This window comes from Emydura macquarii, unplaced genomic scaffold (assembly GCF_026122565.2).
Source record: "Emydura macquarii macquarii isolate MOO-44397 ecotype Brisbane River unplaced genomic scaffold, CSIRO-AGI_Emac_v2 contig_1230, whole genome shotgun sequence".
Lineage (NCBI taxonomy): Eukaryota > Metazoa > Chordata > Testudines > Chelidae > Emydura > Emydura macquarii.
The window spans coordinates 15,051,148-15,071,600 of NW_027131367.1; the positions used below are offsets into that span (position 1 = coordinate 15,051,148).

General features: G+C 49.0%; 1 protein-coding gene across 1 annotated transcript in view; it reads left to right on the forward strand.

The window, feature by feature from the left end:
- Nucleotides 1–20,453, forward strand: part of MGAT5B (alpha-1,6-mannosylglycoprotein 6-beta-N-acetylglucosaminyltransferase B) — a 153,667-nt gene that overhangs the window by 35,075 nt on the left and 98,139 nt on the right. The window contains exon 3 of the mRNA XM_067547635.1: nt 19,766–19,910. Within this exon, the coding sequence (XP_067403736.1) occupies nt 19,766–19,910 (145 nt within the window). The remainder of the gene's footprint in view (nt 1–19,765; nt 19,911–20,453) is intronic.

Sequence of the window (20,453 nt, forward strand, 5' to 3'; positions counted from 1 at the left end):
GCTTGCCAACTCAGGATGGAAAGACACTGGAACCAGATTCTCAGCTAGAGTTAATGTGCATAGCTCCATGGAAGCCAGCAAAGTTGTATCAAGTTACATCCACTGGGGATCTGGCCCAGGGACTTTGTTGTGCTTTTTGCTAACAGCAGAAATAGCTGCAAAAGTCAGCAAAGATGGGTCTGGTTCCATTTCAAACTGTCATGCACAGGGTCCAGGGGCAGCATTTCTGGAAACGCTGCCACTGCTGGAATGCAGCATAGAGGGAACGTTTCTGCCGGTTCATGGCGCTGCATTTAAGCATCTCTGGAGCCACTGCAATCCACCTCCTAACTGCTTAGCCTAAAGCAAAACTAAAAAGGTCAGAGTGAATTCCCTGTGGCCTGCCGGAGGCCTGTCTCTGAGGTTGCACAGCATCTGGTGATTGCCTCTCATGAGAGTACGGGGCTCGGGGATTGTTTGGGCCAGGGATGTGCAGAGCCACCCTGAGCCATGTGTATGGCTGGCTGGCCAAGTGTATGACTGGAAAGCAGCAGCAAGCACGGCAATGGTAGCCTTCTGTGGAAGTCCTTGCAGGAGGCAGACTGCCAGTGGCTTTGTGCCCATCCGGCTCGTTCTCTGGGGTCTTTGCGAACAGGAGGCAGCGAAGCGTGCTCTCCGTGGCTGTGTCGATAGCTGTTGTGGCAGCTGAGACATCTGCCACCCAGGCAAGGAATGTGAGCGGGTGAGAAGGGCGCTGGGGAGCTAAGTGCACCTGCAGGATGTGAAGGACGGCATTGGGGGTGGATGGGGGAGGAGACATGAAGTGAGGCACGACCATGGGAAGGGGACACCTTGCTGGAAAATGCCGCCTGTCTTCAGCAGACCAGGTGAATATTTGGATTCCTGATATCAGCCCGAACAGATGGATGCTCCATCCCCTTTATCGTAACTCTGAGCCAAGGTGGCTCAGGACAGGTGTGGAACTGCAGGTGAGCTTGCCATCCTCAGGGGTGACAGACATGGGAGCACGCACTGCATGCACCAGCCCTAGGACTGAGACCCAGCTTCGGGTGCGGGACATGAGCCTTCCTCACTCCTCTAGTGGGTGGGGGCTGGAAGTGCAGGCTGGTGAGTAAAGGGGGACGGCCCCAGAGGTCCCATAGCAGGGAAATGGGGGCCTAGAATGCAAGGGAGGGAGGGCTGAGGATGGATGAAAACCCTCTGCTCACCCCCTCCCCCCAGCCCTTTCATGGCTGTCATCTCCTTTTGCCTGCTCACTGCTGAGTAGCAGCTTGGAGGTGGCGAGTGCAGGAGCTGAGACTTGGAACCTCTCATTTGTACAGCTGAAGGTCTAATTAGGGAGAGCGGCAGCAATCTTCCATTCCTATTAGGCTCCTCCAGAGGTGGTTCTTTGCTCTCTGTGGGACAAATCCTGGGACACTGAAGTCAAGGGGAGTTTTGTCCCTGTCTTCATTGCACCCACTTTTTGCATATGTGAAGTAGCCGTGCTGCCACCCGGTTCCATCTAGCAAGCAGCGGTAACAGCGCACCAACTGCCTAGCCAAGGAGAATGCTAGTGATGCCCAGCCTTGGGGAAACCTCAGGGTCCGAGGGCATAGGTAACCCCTTACCGGGAGGAGAAAATAACATACGTTCTCTTCCCTTCCCTGCAACATCTCATCCTCTCTGACATGCAGCCTTCCCCTCCCTCCCCATCCCCCCTTGCTGGCCTCCTGGAGCTGATATGAAAAGGGAGACAATTGAACTAATTTTCCCCCTCCAACAAACGCCAAGCGACAGCTCCTCTCAGGAATGACAAGGCTGCCTCAGTTACCTGCAGAGACTGGGGCTCATTCAATTTCCAGTCTTCAGTTGTGTGTGGGGGGAGGGCTGGGGAGGAGAGAGAGAAGAAGGAAAAAAAGAGAAATAATAAAGCAGGAAAAAAACCCAGCCAGCTCTCCCTCTGCTGTGGTAATGAAAACATCCCTCTCTATAAACGTAGGAGTCCATTTGTATTGCTCAGCTTCCTGGCTTTTCTTATTTATATGGAAATATGGAGTGAACATGTGTTAGCGTGGAGATATATAGTCGTAGTCTAATATTAACTACATTTCAATTTAGCCAGCACGGAGAGAGGTGAAGCTATTCGCCGGGAAAACAATGTCAGGATCTCTTTCTGTGGCTTCCCCAATTACAGTGGCAGATTTGTGAGCCGGGTGGATGCGTCCTCTGGAGAAGCAGTGATAGTGGGAGGCCCAAAGGTTTGAATACAGGGATACTTTTCTGCTGTAGTGTTCACCATCCCTTATGTACGGGTTAGTCTGGCCATGAAAGCACTAGTGACCAAGCTTCAAGTCAAGGCTGTGGCTCAGACTCCGTGTGTGACCTTGCCACTGAGGATATGTCTACACTGCAATCAGACACTGTGGCACGTATAGACATACCCGAGTTAGCTGTGATCTAGCGCGCTCGAATCAAAATAGCAGTGAAGCTGCAGCAGCACGGGTAGCAGAACAGTCTGGCCACTCACGTACATCCTCAGGATCCTGGATGGGTTTGCACAGCCCAGGGTGCAGAGGTTTCATTGCTATTGTTATTTGAGTTAGCTAGATCACAGCTAGCTCAGGTACATCTCCATGTACTGCAGTCACACCTCGGATTGCAGTATAGACGTCCCCTTAGTCTCTCTCTGCCTTCGATCCTCTCTGTAGATCAGGGGCAATAAAACTTTCTTCGTCTCCAATGTCTATTTACAACGTAAGCTGTTTGGGGCAGGGACTCTCTCTTACTGTGAGTCTGTCAGTACCCAGCCCAACGAGGGCCTGATGTTGGTTAGCCTGTCTAAGTGATACAGTAATACAAATAATAAAATAATACCGGTGCCAGCTGGCATTATATCCAGCTAGAGAGTGTCCTTTCCTCTCGCTGCACTATCGTTTTAACTGCTCTTCTGGTCACCGTCCTTTCACATTCCCTGCCACGATGGAGCTTTTGATGTTGTTATTATCCATTCTTTATTGAGGGCCTAAAGAAAGGTTTGGTACCTGCCCCCAAAGATTTGCTCTCAGTGATAATATACTCCCTTCACTCAGTGCAAGTTTTACCAAGTGTAGCAGGGTGCGACCGGCAAGGCTGGGCTAGCCCTGCTACTGAGTCCTTGTTAAGTGTAGATGGGAGCCAGCTGAGCAAGCCGGCCTGAAAGGAAGGAATTCAGAACAGCTGTAGAACCTAGGGGGGCTATAAAAGCTTCCAGGGAGTGGTTGCTGGAAGGAAGGGAGGGGCAAGTAGCCAAAGTGGGAGCCGCTACAGCAAGGGAAGGTTAAACACCCTTTGACTGGAGGCTGAATTTGTAAGACCCCTGTGACTGGTAGGCACTGGCTATACAGAAGGTGGTGGGCAAGCCGTTGTAAATAAAGTGCACTGGTGGAGCACGCAGTAGTTGTCTGGAAATGGTTTGTGGGGGCTGAGGGCCTGGGCAGCAAAGGGGGCCAGGTGCAAACCTCTACACCAAGTGTTAAAGTGAAGAGCTGGGGAAATTGGTGATACTCTTAGAAGCTCCACCTATAACTCATGCTCCACCCATTCATGACACCCAAATGTGATGCCATACACAGCAGATAGGGCAGAGCTTGATAAAATAATTTTCTCTCTTCTTAGCTATGTGCTTTGATCAGCCTTGAAATAGTTAAGTTTTGACCGCTGTGGCATCATGAGGTTTCAGAATAAACACCCTACTGAGATTAATAGGGTCACTTCACCCCTTTTTGAGCTATCATTTCAGGCTGCATGCACACTCAGGTAGATATCACTTCATTAGTTACATTTGAACATAGAAATTTCCTGATTGAATCAGACCAGTGATCCATCTCATCCTGTCTCTGGCAAAGGGCCAATAGCGGATGCTTTAATTGGAAGAGGCAAAAAGCCTTGTCTTTGCATCCATGAGGGCTAGAGACTTCTTTTAAGAATGAAAGATTTTATTCTGGATCATAACATACAGCCACTGATAGAGTGGAGCCATTGCAAATACATTGAGCCATTGCAAACTGACCCAATCTGACCCCTGGGTTTTGCCATTGACTTCAGTGGCAGCACAATTTGTCCCATAAGCAGCCCAAATAGCCTAATACAAATATAAAGGGTGAGGTCCTTTCATTGGCTGGGCTCATCATTCAAAGCATGGAGTGCTGCTGGCTCCCCACGGAGCAGAATGTAGCACTTGGCTGAATGAAGGTCCATGTTAAGGATGGCTCCAGTTTGTTCTTTTCTGGAAATTTGTGGTGGGATTTTTCAAGAACACTCCGTGTGAATCTAACTCACATCCCAGTGAATCCCATGTGGTTTTTACCACTGATCTCAATGGGTGCAGACTCCGGTCAAGGCTGAGTGCTTTTGAAAGTCCTGCCCTCAGTGTCTATGGTGAGTTGTTGCTGGAAAGGTTGTGAGGGGCCAGCTGTGGTAGTTCCGCGCTGATGTATCTGTTCAGGGGCAAAACAGGAGGTGCATGGGGCCCAGCATACCTGGAGTATAAGGCAGTAGCAGCAGCAGAGCTGTCAATAGTCATGTAAAAGGCAGCAAGAATGATCCAATGAAGTTATCTGTTTCCATTGATTGTACTGGAGGGCAGGACAATGGCGGTGGATGGATGGATGGATAGATAGATAGCATAGACAGACAGACAGACAAAGAGACCATAATCCATTTAATCAACCCTACTCATAGCCAGCTTAAGTCTGCTTAATTTGGCCAATTGCAAGGGAACAGACTCATTGCCAATGCATTTCCATGACTCTCAGCAATAGATTAATGGCACGTCCATAGCTGTTGTGAAATGTCGATTTAAATAGCAGGCCTTCAAGCTGAGTCACGGGAGTTTACAGGTGTGAATCAATGTTGCTAGTATGAATGCCCCGCCGTGCAGCTCTTTGTTCACTTTATGCTGCCTTCCTGCTGTATTGTGGCTGCTAAACGCAGGTCAGTCTTTTCTCAGTCTAGTTATATATAAACATGATGGCTGGTCTCAAAAGGTTCAGGATGTATAAGCAGCCCCCCCTCCCCCAAGTTTGGATGCTTTATATCGAAAGCTGATGTAGTGTGGTCTAGTGGCTAAAGCAGGGGCCAGTGAGTTAGGAGATTTCTATTGCTAACTCTGTCACTGACTGTCTCTTCCCTTCTCTGTACCTCAGTTTCCCCCATCTGCTCCATGGGGCAATGTTGTACTCTTTGAGATCCTCAGATGGAAGGATCTCAGTTGAAGTGTTGGCAGTGTTTCCTCTGTAGGACTTCATTTTGTCCCACCTAAAGGCTGTGACCGATGGTCTCCCTCAGAGAGGCTGGGGCACGGATGAAGGTCAGTTGGTTAAAGCTCAGTCTGGATGAACCAGAAGTGGAGGAAGCAAATGGAGAACATGTCCAGGTGATATATATCAGTCCCCCTGCTGAGAGTGTCCATTCACCACTGGGCACTGGAGTTGGCAGTTTTGAGTGTCTCATTAGCTTCCGGTGGCTTGTAGATGACCAAAGAGCAGTGGTGAGCAAGGCGGCCTGTTCCCATCTGGTCTAGTCTGGAGGTTGTGTCCTGCCCACTCTAGTGCAGACTTTCATCCCTTCCAGCTCAGGCTAGTGTGATGCATCCTATATTGGGCTCCACTTGATGTCCATATGGAGACTCAGACTGGCAGCTAGTGCGTGGCACCGGTGCTCCAAGACCTGCCTGGGCTGCTGGTGGGTTTCTGAATGGAGCGTCAGGTGTTGGTGTTTAACCTAGAAAAACCCTAAATGGCCAGGGACATGCCTGCTTGGATGACCCGCCTTCTGCCCATTCCATCCAGCCTTCGCTGTGATCTGCAAGGGGCAGCATTGAAATGGGAGCCCTCTTGGTTTATATGAGAGAGAGAGAGAGCTGCAGGCAGGGCTGTCAGGGTGAGACCTGAATCCCATCCTCCGTCCAGAACAGCCCCACCAGGCTGACTCCTCGAGGGGGCACTGGAAAGCTCACGGGGGCTGGAGGATGTCTGAGATCTGAGAGGGAAGGTTTTGTCTGTTAGGTCCTCACTGCTGGGTGCTTTTGTTGTGGCTGGGAGTGGGGCGAGAATGGGAAGGGCCCTGGGTTTGCTGTGGCTGTTTGTGCTGGGTTTATGGGCTGTGGTTTTAATTGATTATCTGTCAGGATGGCCAGAGCCTTTGGCTAGGTGACTTTTTGGTCTTCCTAATCTGTTCAAGTCAAAAATCAATACAGGACATAAACAAAGAAATGCCGATGCTACGGGGAAAACACAAAGTAATATTTGATAGCGAGACACTCCAAGCAAAGCAGAGATGGAGAAAAGAGGGGAATGGTGGGTTAGGTCTTCACTATCTTTGATGTAAGATGGCGGGGTCCGTCTGAAGCTTTGGCTCTCCATGAGAGGAAGGATGGCCCAGTGGTTAGGGCACCAGCCTAGGACTTGGAAGACCAGGGTTCGAGTCTATGCTGCATCCCAGGCTTCCTGTGTGACCTGAGCTAATCACTGTATCTGTGTGCCCATTTTACAGCACTGCCTTGCCTCGCAGAGGCATGGTGAGGATAAGTGCATTCAAGACTGTGAGGCATTTGGATGCTATGGTAATGGGGGCTACATAACTGCTGAAGATGAGAGCAAAATCACTTAACAGTGCAGAGCAATGGGAGGGCAATGGGGTGATTGAAGTGGGAGCAGAAAAGTCCTCTCTATCTGTGCATCGGACAGGAAGAGTCTGCCTGAAAAGCAAAGTCGAGAGCAAGGATATGCAGCTCTGTAAAATTGTTCCTCCTAAAGGAGCCGTGTCCAGGCAGGTGAAGGCTGTGCTGTGGAGCCCGCAGAGTTCTCAGCAGCTGCTGACAGCCCATTAGAGCGGTGAAAGATAGTGCACTGTGACAGGAATGATGGTGCTAGTGACAGAAGACTCAGGTGCCCGTTGTTAGCGTCTCTGACGCAGCAGAGGCCTGTGGTGTCAGGTGCCCAGGAAGCAGCGCGTCTCCGCAGCTGGCAGCAGGCAGTGGTGGAATCAGAGACCAGCAGCCGGGGTGAGTGATGGGAGTTCTCATGGCGGAGATTAAAAAGCGAGCCCCTTGTCGTTTCTGTGTCGAGCCTGCTACAGTCCGGGCTGTTCTCCATTTCCCATTAAACACAGCACTGTGCTGGGGCTGCAGCAGTGCGTGTCACTCAGGCAGGATGGATTTCTATGACTGCCTGTCAAACCGGTGTTCAGTGCAGACATTGCTTTGGGAGGGTTGTCACACCCGGCTCCCTGGCTCCCCCTGTGGAGATTTTGCTAATCAGCATTGGGGGGGGGAGGTGTCAAACTCTCCTCCACACACGTCTGTACCCATCTCCGCCCACTCGGGGGACAGCATCTCCCCACATCTATATCCGCGCCTCCCCTCACACTCAGGGGAAGGCATCCCCCCATGTACACCCATGGGATGGCATTTCCTCCCATCTATATCTCTCCACCACACACACTTGGTGGATGGCATCCCCCTACCATCTCGATATGGGTCAGATGTCCTGGTATCAGTGTAGTGGTGGGTTTAAGTTGGTTCTGGTGTGGAAACCTGGGCCCTTTTCTCCTTTCCCAAGATTTGAGGGAGCTGCCGGGAGACAGGAGTTGGAAAGGCACTAGGCATCCGGCACCAAAGGGGATCGAGTGGGAAAGCACTTGGGCATATCAGTCTGCTGTGCCAGGAGCCTGAACTCTGGCAGGGTCTCCATGGAGTCAGGCCAAGCTTTCTGTGTTGAAGGGCCAAGTTGCTGGCTCTGAGCTGGCTGTGCCTGAGATGGGAGTCGGCCGGGAGAGAACAGGCAGCTGATGGAACCGGAGCACCTTGCTGACTGAGCCGAGCCCCTGGAGAGCCTGCAGACCATTCTCCCTCCGTGCTAATCTGCCTCGCCCCTCTGTCAGCATTGCTGCAGTCAGTCACGAGATTCATGGGCCGGGCCTGAAGGGGATGGTGTGTCAGCTGTGGTGAGATGGGCACTGACAAACCGCTCCCAAACCAAGAGCCTTAACCATGTATTTCTGGGTAAAGTTAGTGCGTATTGAAGTGGGTGATTGGGAGCACTGGTTAGAGCAAGGCAGGGCTCAGGCACATGCTCATGCAGGTCACCCCTATGGCTTTACTGATGTCCCTGACTCCTGACCTGTTCTCCAGTTCTGGGCTTCCTCTCACACCCCGCACCTCTGCTGCTGCCCCTCACTTGTGATCTGCTCACCCTCTGTCCAGTCCTATTTGTAGACACTGTTAAATGCCTTTCCTCCTGTGCGCTTTTGGGGTAGAAACAGGATGGCAGTGGCCTTTAAGAAAAAAACAAACTCAAACAATGCTTTGGCCTGGAATTAATGCAGTTGGTATTTTCAGCGGACATAAGTAATGTCGCAGCATCTCTGAACAAATTCCCTCCTTGTACTGGAGCGTTCAGCTGCTACAGGACAGCCAGGCCGGAACATGACTTATGTCTGTAAAAGAATCGTCAACAAATCAACCATGTTATGCGCGACGGAGAAGTATGGTGTAACCGCATTTGAAATGTCACAGGGGATGTTTTAGTACCTCAGAACTGTGCTGGGATGATAAGGGGAATAGGGGCCGCTCACCGCCCAACTCCATCTCAGTGGCAGCTCAGCCTGGCCTCAGCTCTGAGCAGCCAGTGTTGACAAAACGGATTTTCACATAGCTGCTTGTCAATGAGGCTTCTTCCAACCAAACTCCCACCGCATCCACAGGACTGCCTCGTCCAAATGGAGGCCGCCCCATCTCCTCCGTATTTATTGGCCAGAAAGAAAATATGCCCCAGCTTTGTAACCTCATGTGAGGGAATAACTGAAATCACAGCAGAGCCGTGACAGCTGCCCTTCGCCGGAGTTAACAATGGCTCCAGTAGTGAGAACACAGCTGCACAGGGCAGCCGACCTGTTTTCTGCAGTGAGAATCTGTTTTTTGACTAATGACATTTTCTCTTAGTGATTTGGGATTTTTTTTTTTAAATGTTGCTGATGCCTCCCCTTCCCCAGCCTGGGTCTCTTTCAGGATCTATTAGGCTGGAACAAAGAGGGCTATGGAGCAAAGTCCTGTCAGATTGGATAGATCAAAGGGATCTCCTCCAGCATCCTGACTCCACAATAGACAACACCTGATGCTTCAGAGGAAGAAGCAAACCCTTCACCCTGAACAAACAACTGTAACCAAGCAACCATGCGATGCTGTGCATGGTATGTGCCTGAGGGCCATTTCCTCCTGACCCCTGCACGGGATCAGATGACACCATGAAGCATGACGTTCTATTACTCCCTTCATGACTTTAGCTTGCAGTTTTGCAAGTGTTAGTTGTCATGAAATTGTATGTTCTTTTTAGCAATCAGGTCTCTGAATTTGACTCAATGGCCTCCTGCACCAGGGAGTTCCAGGGGTTTTGCAAAAAACCCTCAATGGCTACAGTTACCAGCATGGAGCCCACATACAGCCAAGCCCCAGCCGTAACACTGACTGCAGCCATGCTAGAAGCACGTGCTTTGCTGCTACCATCTCTGCTACGTCCGTGGTCGCTGGGGCACAGAGCAATGCAGCGCAGTGTGAGTGCTTGATTGCTGAACTGAGAAAGCTGATGGCAGTCTTGAACAGCACCCAGGGCTTATTCTGCCACCCTCTTCCACTTCTTGAACATCTGAGACACCACAACCTGCTGGTGGAGACATAACAGGAACCGAAGAACCTACCGATGTTATGTGGAGACACGGAGTGTGATGGTACCTGTCCCTGTCTGATTGTGTGATCAGTATGAGTGCCTACCTGCAGGCCAGAGAACCTGAGAGTGACTTGATGGCCTGGGGAATAAGATGAGGAGGGTAGTGGCTTAATCACTAATCCTGAGGAGAAGTGAGCAGACACCAGTTTCCCTTCCTCTGTGACAATTGTGGGAATCCTCCCCTGTCCACTCCCTGCCTCCACAAAACTGATCACCACTTTGGGTTCAAAGGCAAATTTCAAATCAGATGCGTGCGGCCCAGCTGGACATTTGCTGCCATGGCACCATCTGCAGCGCCTGCCTTTGGCAGCACTGAGAGAGCTGCAAGGAGGCAGGAGTGGGGACTCTATTGGACAAAAGTCCATAATGTAATTAGGAAAGGTCAACTTCCCTCTTGCCATCTCTCTTCTCAGGCAGGCTCTAATTCCAAGCATTCTCCCTTGGTCACTGGCCATGGGGTTTAACGTGGATCAACTAACGCTTGGCCCAGCCCCAGTGCAGAGTGATGGCCCTGATACTGGTGGGCAGTGCAGGGGTAGGTGACTGAGAATTTAGGTAGTTTTCTGGTACCGGTGGGCTCATGGGAAAAGCAATTAGAAAGCCCAGGCTGAGATTTTCAAAGATGCTGAAGGGAGTTAGGGGGCCAAATAACACTGAGTTTTCCAATGGGATTTGGACTCCTTTAGGCTCTTTTGAAAGCCCAACTTAAACCCATATGTAACCTTGAAAGAACCACTCTGTGTTAGCTCAGGTTACAAAGAACAGAAGAGTGACTGATCACTGAACGCCTGTTCCTCCACTATTCTGCAACAAGAGTGATCGTAGCACGACATGATGTAATTGGGAGTGCAGGGACGGAGAGACACTCATGCTGCTCAGTTAATTAGTCATCTGTGGCTTTGGCAAATCACCCCGTCTCCTCATCAGTGTGCGGTAGATGTTGCCATCCTGTCTTCTACTCAGTTTTCTCAGCTATTCTCTGCTTCTCCAGGGTCTCAGCCATTCTGCCCCATCCTGCTGCTGTCTGCTTCTCTTTCTAGATGGTACATAAACTTCCCCGCCATTTTCAGGGCAGTCCAAGGAAGACAAGGGGCTGACAACCTCTTTGTCTGTGCCTCTACTGTACCCAGGGAGTGAAATTCACCCTTGTGTACAGAGCCAGCTGTGTCCTACCTAACCCCCATTTCAGCACTAGGTTTAAATGGGACATGAGTAGGCCTCAGTGGGATATCTGCGTAGGGGTATATGTCATAGACGGCAAATTGCTGTCTTTGATATATTATCCAGTGCTTTGGTCAGTCCAAATTTCAACAACTGTGTTGATGAAATGCCACCACTTTCCAAGGGGAACTACTGTATGGTCCAATAGGCATCACACGTAGGATGTGTTTGCTTTTTCCCAGTTTCATCCAGTTACTTAGGTGTACACCCCTTTTGAAGCACCATAAACAATTCCTCTTCCTCCATTGTGGTGACTAGCATCTCTCATGAGATACAGGAAGATATGATTGATTGCAATCATTATTTCAGAGCACTGCTATGAAAAACCCTGTTGGTTCAGTGATTGCCTTTAAAGAGAGTCTGCCACTTGGGGGAATTGTCAAAAAGCTGTCAGGCTTCTGAAAAGTCCAATTAATCTGTTGTACAGTTCTACTTGTATTTTCTTTGCCATTGTTGATTATCAAGGCTAATTAGGAGATTTCTCCTTTGTGTTTAGCTGGGCTGTTTGAACAATAACAAACCTCCAGACCTTGATCAACTAATTTTTTTTTTTAGTTGGATTTGGATTCCTATTACTTGTTATTCATGAAGATCAGTAACTACTGATGAATTTTCACCATTCGCAATGATTTTTCACAACTGGTGCAAATGTCTGCAAGTCCCCAAGCTTTGACACATTTCAGCACAGATAATATTTTGTCCAGAAATGTGTACCATTTATTTGCGATTCCTCCATTGTTTTAAAAAGTTGCATTTCCTAGATAGAAAGCAGAAAAAGTACCATGTGACTAAAATGACCAATCACTGCACAAATAGCAGATTGAATATTCAAAGTGAATTGGTCACCCACCAATAGGCTGAGGATGACCATCCAAACTCTGTTCAGTAAGAGTGAATTGAATTCACCCCCTGTAGAAGGCCAGTACGAAGTCTATATAAAGGCCTGTTTTGCACCTATTCTAATGGTGCCTAGATCTTGAGCTGCCTCTTCTCCCCGGGGGAGAGTTTTACCCTAACTGCAAAAGGAGCTAATTTCACAATGAACATTGTTGTATTGACATGCATGACTGGCTCTAATAATTAGGCTGTTCGTCCTGCTTCTCTCAGACTGTGATGCTACAGTTCAGTGTGATGGTGGGAAAGAACCTGCAATTTCCCTGTATTTTATCCTTTGGGAAAAATTGGACACCACCACTGGCTAAACTGTGAGCTGTGGTAGGTACCCATTTGGGGATGCTTGTAAGGCTTCCCCCTACTGTATGCTCTACCAGCAACATGGGTCACACGACTTAGGGGTGAGCAGCCTCTATGTGGGGGCTGGGGGTAGGAAGGGAGCAAAGCATTGACTTCCTCCCCTACCAGGGACCAGGGAAAGATCTCATGGAGCTTACTTCCCCCTTTGGAGCAAAGAGGAGACGAGACGAGACACCAAACTGATGTACAATAGTAGAGGAGTCCCAGTTCATCCCGTGCTCTGATTCTGGGCTGGCACAACTTTACACTGTCCTTTACATAGGTGGGTGACTCCACAATGCATCCCTGTATAAGGAAATGCAAATCCTTTGCTTGAGGGTGTCTCTCTGGGTGTGTCTACACTGCAGCAGGGAGGGTGCTTCCCAGAGACAGTACACAGACGTGCTGGCATGCTAAATATCGCCGTGTGGCCAGGGCAGCATGAGCAGCAGCTTTGGTTAGCCAGCCTAGTACAGTTCTGCCCAGCCCCCTGGGTAGGTAATCAGGTCCCTGACCTGAGCCACCATCTCTGCTGCCACAGCTGCACTGCTATTCTGAGCTCACTAACTCGGGCAGAGCTAGCAGGTGTCTATCTGTCTGAGATGGGAAGCAGGGTCCCAGTTGCAGTGTGGATGTACCCGCTGGGAGTTATATTCCTCGCTGGTAACCAAGTTCTGCCTTCTCCAGTTGGGTTGCAGAAGTGCCTTTTGTGCTGCTTGATTTGTGCTTTCCTTGTCAGCCAGCTGAGCATCAGTTCTGTGGGTGGCCAGAACCGTGCTTTGGGTTTAGAGCAAATTAAATCCTGGCTTGGCGTTTTAAGAGAGCTGCGTCAGCACTTTCCCCCCCTTTTCTTTTTTTAATGAGACACACTTTCCAAGAGACATAATAACCATTGCCAAGAAATGTCCAATATTTCTTGTTATTCTTCTTAAGCTGCTAGTACAAAACCCAAAGAAGCAGAGAACCCTCAGCAAGGGGGAGCGTCAAACTTTGCCTGTTGGAGAAACGGGAGGGGGATATGTCCCACCTCACCCTTCACTTTCTGGCAGGCAAAGTGCTGCATGAAAAGACTATCCAGGGAAAGGTTGGTTGGTTTGATTATAACATCCCCCTTCCCCCCCCATTTTTTTCTTTTTAAAGGAGCAAATCTTCCCTCACTTTTTGACAGTGCAGCCTGGGGAGCTTTGGTATCCAAAGGTGTCTTGAAATCTCTGAGAAATGTCCATGAAACTGGATCATTCTAATCACACTGGGCAAAATATCTGTTAAAACAGCACTCAAGCTCCAGGAAGAATGGTATGGTGGCTAATACACTAGTCTGGGGCCTGGAAGGTATGGTTTCAATCCTCTACTCTGCCATGGACTTCTTATGTGACCTTGGGCAAGTCACTTAATTGCTATGGTTTCCAGTTTGTCGTCTGTATATTGGAGATGATAATCTTTCCTATTTATCCTGGAAGCAGTTTGGGTAATGGGCTGCCTTTTCATTAGCACAATGGGGCTGGGGTCTCTAAGTGCTTACCTTAATAACAATAAATATAGATTTACTTCTTCCTTCTGGAATTGGTAGCCATAGGCTGGATTCAGGCTAGCAGCAGCATAGACATGGAAAAGAACCCTTGTTTCTCTCCTGGATAAAGTGCAACTTCCCTATGTAGCCAAGCAGAGGTAGAAAGTGTGTAGCTAGGTGACCTACACAACCCCTCCCAACCTGCCTGCTTTGGCCTTGTCCAGAGGGGCCAATCTGGAGCTCACTGTATCCCACTTACTAAGTAGCTGTCGCCCACAGTGAAGATTCTGGCAGACTGCAGAGCCCAATGAAATCAAGTGTGTGGGGAGAGAGGAGGCTAAAACTTAGTTGCAAGTTGATTTGATTTACATAGGCTTTCTCATCAAATATTCTTCCCATCAGAGGGTATTATTATCACTGCCCAGTACCTGGGAACTCATCCAGGTTTTGACTGATACAATTATAATCTATATACAGAGAAAACATCTGCAAACAGTGTCTGTGTTTGGCCCTGCAGTCTCGCCATCACCTTGCAGTTGGAGATGTGTCATACAGTGAAATGCCTGTTGCTCACTTGCCCTCTTTAATCCATCGCTTCTGCCGATGCCAATCCCAGAAGCATTTTCTAAAGCCAGTGGAGCTTTCTGAACTGATTCAATCCTAGTGGCTGTGAAGATTTATATGCTTATCTAATGGCATTTCCCTTCCCCCACCGGTCTTGTCCTGTCTTCCTCACTCTCTGTAGGATCAGGGCTGACTTTTTGTGTAGATCTCCTTCAAAGTTACTCACCAGGAAGAGCGAAGGGGCCAGCTGTTTGTTCTTCCTTTGGGAAGGAAGTTGCACTCAGCCATTTCCTTTCAATGTACTTAAAAATACCTCTCTCTCTCCCCCTGCACTCCACCCTAGATTCACCCGCTTGTTTAAGGACTTTAAACAAGTGTTCTTGGCCCCTTGGCCTCTGCTGGTGACAGACTCTGTGTCTCTTTGTCTTTGTAGGGGGACAGCTCTGCTGCTCTGCTGCTCTGCCTAGGCATTACAAATAGCCATTTAGATTTCAAATGAGCTACAATGATAAATGAGCCCCTTTAATTAAACAAATGCAACCCAGTCATAAAACAGTGCGACAGCCCAGCCCTGAGTGGCAGCAGTAGCAGCAATTGTGAATCATCCCCGCTCCCAGCTATTGCATTTTCAAGTTGTATTCCCCTCTGACAAACTCAGCTGAGGTTTTACACACACACCCTGGAGACATGAGAAAGTGCTGTGGCTGTGATCCATCTTTGTCTCCACTGGCTGTTAGTGGAAGCGACCATCCCTGCTTTCACATCTCCATTTACTGCTGTCTCCCACACTGAGCTATCCCACTACGTCCTAAGTTCCTGACCTCACCGGCATGGCCGTGAAACAGAGCTTCTCTCAAATGCTTTCTATGGTAAAGACAATTAATCTTCCTTATTCCAGTCTGCCCCCTCTCCTTTGTGATTTGTGCCCGTGGCTGTGGGCCTCTGCAGGGGGTGTGGCATGAAGCAATCAGGGCTAGTTCCTTTCTGATATGAGTAGCTGGCTGTCGGAATCCTGTCCATTCAGGCGTCGCAAAGCACCCAGCTGGGATTCCCTTCACCAAAATGCAGACTGATTATCAAGGCTCATATGTGCAAAAGTGCCCCTTAATGTTGGGCATCGAGCCTGAGCCACATAGAAAGGTCTGCTTTTTAGAAGGGCTGAGTGTCTGCAGCTGCAGCTGAAGGCAATGGGAGGGGAGGGTGCTCGCTAGCTCTGTAAACTGGACCCTGGAAGCCTAGGAAGCTCTTCAAAGCTGTGCTCCTGCACCGAACTCTGCCTGGGCAGACTCCAGCCCCCATATGGAGCTGTCTGCAGAATCAGGGCTCTAGTGGTATCTAGGCATTTAATTAATGCTGTGCATTTTGGCTCTCAGCCATTCTAAGTGGCTTATAACTCCTGGTTTGTGACAAAGCCAGTACCTCAACGCTGACTAGCCATTGTGAACATAAGCATGCGATACAGCTGCACACAGGTGTATGCATAAACGTGAACCCCTGTGACACTGAACCTGCAGTTCATAGATTATAAAGCCAGAAGGGACTGCTGGTACAGACCATTGGATTACCACAAATTAGTTCCTGTTTGAACCAGACCAAAGACATCTGATCTTTAATTTAAAATGGTCAGTGATGGAGAATCTCCCACAGTCTTTGGCAAGTTATTCCAGTAGTTAATTACCTTTACTGGGAAAAATTTGTCCCATTTCCAGTTTGGTGATCCATTTTGCTCCCCAAAAATGTGTGTTTTGTGCATCCCAATGCAATCCCATTTTTGCACATGCAAATATTTTGCAGGGACAATTTAGGTTCTGCTGATTGCAAATGTAGCTGTGTGGGTACATTTTCAGAGCTGCAGGAAGCCTAAGACTTGTCACACCCACTGATTTCAATAGAAGAGGTACAGCTATATCCTCACACAATTATCGCATTGAATGTTTAGGGCGAGGCAGCTGGATTGAACCCACACAAAATAGGAATTATTTTTCTGAGTTACTTGTTTTCTTTTCCTCGGTCTGATTTTTTTTTTAAATGCTATCATAAAAAGATGGTATTGTGTAAATTTACAAAAATCTCAATCAAAGGTACATGACATCTTGATGGTGAGTATTAGGACTCAACAACAGCTTTACAATCAGCTGTTAAGGGTTATCTTGTAAATCCACCTTAAGGACTTTTTACAGTATCGTGTCCTCTATAGACTGTTTTGGAGCAAACATTTTATCAGGTGGATCTGTAGAGACTTCATACAGTACAGATTACTGTCTACAGACTGCTGACTGTGATGGCTCTTGCACGGTTATTATCTATTGTATAAATATTACTCTTTAAAGAGTGTTCATGGTCAGAAAAATGACTTATAAATGCCCTCTTCTTAGGCCTGATCATTGACTTTCAAATCTGTCAGTATCATGTGATATGCCATCCCAGGGGTGTCCTTTCAGAAAAATTCTGGAAGGGGGCAGGGCAAAGCTGTGTCAGCATATAGAGCCTTGTGTGTCGTTGTTATATTGTATCCTGCAAAGTCGGGGGTGCATGGGAGTGGAACATATAAACCAATGAAAAGTCTGGGGGGCAAACCAAGGTCTGGGAGGGCAACTGCTCCCTTGCCTCATAGCAAATGATTCCCCTGCACCATCCTAGTGTGCATGAGCATGTCTGTCTACTCATTAGCCCCAGTAAGCCTGCTGCCTATTCACTGCTAGAGGAGTTCTCCTTAAACTCAGGCGGTAGAGGCTGGTGATCTTGTAGCTGATGCATGGGTCAGGTTAAAACATGTGGTAGGTCTTTGCAACACTGGAGGAGCTATGGCAAGGTCCCAGCGCCCCCGGGGTGGGGCCTGATGTGCATATATATTCCTATCATTTGAATATAAAATTGAGCACATGGACGCAGGCTGGGCTTATGTCCGCTTGATGAATGGAATTTGTTTGTCGTTTGAATTCACCAGCAATAAAGGCTGCTTTGGTTAGCTTGTTCCTCTCCCTGTGGTTAGAGAGAGAGAGGGAGAGAGCTGCTGCAGGGTGTATCCTGGCACTTGGCCTGCACATTGGTCACCCCTCCTCTTCCTCACCTACACAGCTTGACACCATTGCTCTTCTTCACCCAGATAGGCTCTGCAGGGCTGGCAGTGCTTATATGCGGTTGTCAGGAATCTGAGTCATGACAGGCCCAAAGGGACCAGGCATGTGCAGTATGCACCAGAGGATGATTTTTGTAGAAGACGGGGGGGGGGGGGAGGAGAAGTCTGATGATGCTGCAGCCCAGACGCCACTCTGCATGGCTCCTGTCTGTCATTCTTAGAGAGACTCCCATCCCAAACCAAAATCCCAGCCTAGAAGATCCCCTTCCCCGCAGCCTGGAGCTCTGGGGTGTTCAAAATCCACATCCCAGGTTTGTATCTCTGTTTACAAAGGGACAAGATTTGCATAACTTAAATATCCATTTGTGTTGCCCAGTGTACTTGTTATGTGCCCAGCATCCTCTGTTAACCTCCTGCTGCTCTGTAAATGAAATGTGTGGAACCTTTAAAAGCGTGCACAGGTGTGGAATAGAGGCGATAAGCTGAACAGGATATGTTCGAGTTCTTGGGGTTTTTTTAATCAGCATGGAGTGAACTGAAGTGAGAGGAAATAGGAACTTATTCCCCTTCCATAGGCTCAGTAATAGGGGCTGCAGGGGCAGGTCACTAAAAAGTGAGAGAACACGGCTGGAAATAAGGAGCTTTGGCCCTTGCCTGGTGAATCTATGGAAAAAAAGATCCTATATGTCCTGCCCCTCCCTTTCTACATGAATAAGGGAGCACTCTGAAGTTACAGGAGGAAACAAATTTAAAAGTGATAAAAGGAAATGCCTAAGCAGTCGGCCTAATTGACCAATGGAACTCACTTCTGCAGGATACTAGTGAGAAAATGACATGGTGATATATTTTTTAAGAGCTAGACATTTATACATATTTTATATGAATGAGAATAGACTCTGCTGTCACAGGGGCTGCCAAGTCCACCAACTGAACTCCAGGTAGGTTAGGAAGAAATTCTCCCCTCTACAACAATATAGAATCGCTCACTGAGGTGACATTCTGATGGTGCTGGTTTTGGGACGAAGGGTTATGGCTTCCTGTAACGCTTCCAAGAGAAGTTGCTGTTGGACTGGATGGACAGTTGGAGCAACATTTTCAAAAAAGACCTAAGTGACTTAAAACCCTAAGTTCCATGTTCAAAAGTGACTTAGGAATCCACATCCATTGGATTTGAATTGGATGCAGGCTCCTGAGCACCAGATGCTTAAAGGTGCTTAGGTGCCTAAAGATGCAGACAGGCACCTGTAGGATGTTCAACTCTCATTGGACCCACAAGGGAACTTTCCTTGGAAGTTAGGCACCTAACCTGCTTAGGCAGTTTTGAAAAGCCTACTAGGTGCCTGTCTGCATCTTTAGGCACCTAATAGCTTTGGGAATCTGGCCATAAGTCATTTTAGGTTCCTAAGTCACTTTGGTGCTTGTGAAAATGTTACCCTTGGTCTATTTTTGTTTAGTAAAATATACTTCAAAGCATTTCAAAGTAGGAACAAAAGAAATATACTGTAAACATCCTCACAGAACTTGTCTCTGAGACACTTGCTGGCTGCCCAGGGTGGGCCTGATTCTGTGAGGTGCTGACACCTCCTGGGATTCATCGATGTCAAGGCTGTATTAAGCCAAGCATGAGGAATGATCTCTGGGGGTTGGCCGAGGGCTGCATGGTGGAATGTTCCAGCCAGGATGACCCATTGGGACCTGTCTGCTTATGTTCTGAGTGGGGTTTTGCTCAGTCAAAATTCCCAGCACTGACATGGAAGAAGCAGATGTCTTTCCATATAGACGCTGGTGCACCTGAGCAAAGCAGGACTTGAGTCTGCTCGATTGTTCTAGGACGGATGCAGCCATATCCCTTGGTGCATGTGAGCAAAGGTGGCCCATTACGTCAAGCTGCGTCCTGGCTTTGCAACGTGAAAACGTGTCATCTGGACTGAGGCCACCAAACTCATTTTACATGTGACCAAATTACATTTGAATCCAGGTTTCTCTCAATATAAACCCACAGCCCTTCAGTGTGCCCCAGTCAAATAGCAATGGGATGCTACAGGTGCAGCCCTAGTGTTGTAACCTAGGACTGAGGTACCCTGGTAGGGCTATGCAGTGGGGGAGCCTAGGTCTGGAATAACAGGGGATGCAGGGGCGCAGTCAGGACTGCGGTTCCTTGGCAGAGCTGTGGGGTCCCCGACTAGGAATGGCAGGGGGTGCTGTGGGCCAGGATTGAGATGCATGGGCAGCGGTGTTTAGGGAAAGTTTCACGTAGTCTTTTCTCCCCCATTCCCTGGCCCAGGTGAGGGCTAACAATCCATCACTTTCATGGTCGCTGAGCCGCTCCTCCCCATGTTGATAAAATAAATGACTGTGTCCCCCCGGCTGCCGAGCCCTGCTCTAGTCTCTCTCTTGCTCTTTGTGTGACTGCAGTGATGGGTGCGCTCGAGTCCAGAGGGGTGCTGCGGAAGATGAGCGACATGCTGGAGATGATGGTGAAGAGGATGGACGTACTAGCCAGGCTGGAGAATAGCACTGACTTCCGGAAAGGGGAAGAGGCACATTTTTCTCTGGACAGGTCAGTGGCAGTGGGAACAGAACCACCTGGGATCAGGGAACCCCTTCCCCCAAACCCACATGGCTCTGTTTACAAGAGAGGAGCTAATGGAGCCCACACACTAAAAGGTCTGATTCCTGCAAGATGCTGAGTGCCCTCCCGTCCCATAGCTGTCCGGGAGAGCTGGGCATGCTCCGTACTTTGCGGGATCCAGATAGTGAGAGCTTAGGGGATGCTGCTGCTCCTAGCCATGGTTGAGCAGGTCCCCAGTAAACGCCTGTTCCCTGCCTGCGTCTCTCTGACTGGAATAATTTCTCAGGGGCAGGGCTATTGCCACCAGGACATAGTCACGCAAACCAGATACAACCACTGCCTGGCGCTGGACGCATATAGCCTCCCGGTTCAATGGGTGCACTGTGCCAAACCGCCGAGGGGGCACTGACCACCCGCTGCAGCACCCCCTGCCCTGGTTTTTCAACCCTAATCCCAGCTGGTGTGGAGGGGGAGTCCTGGCGGGTGCTGGGCTGGAAAGCAAGCCCACCCTGCACTCACCCCGCGGGGCCA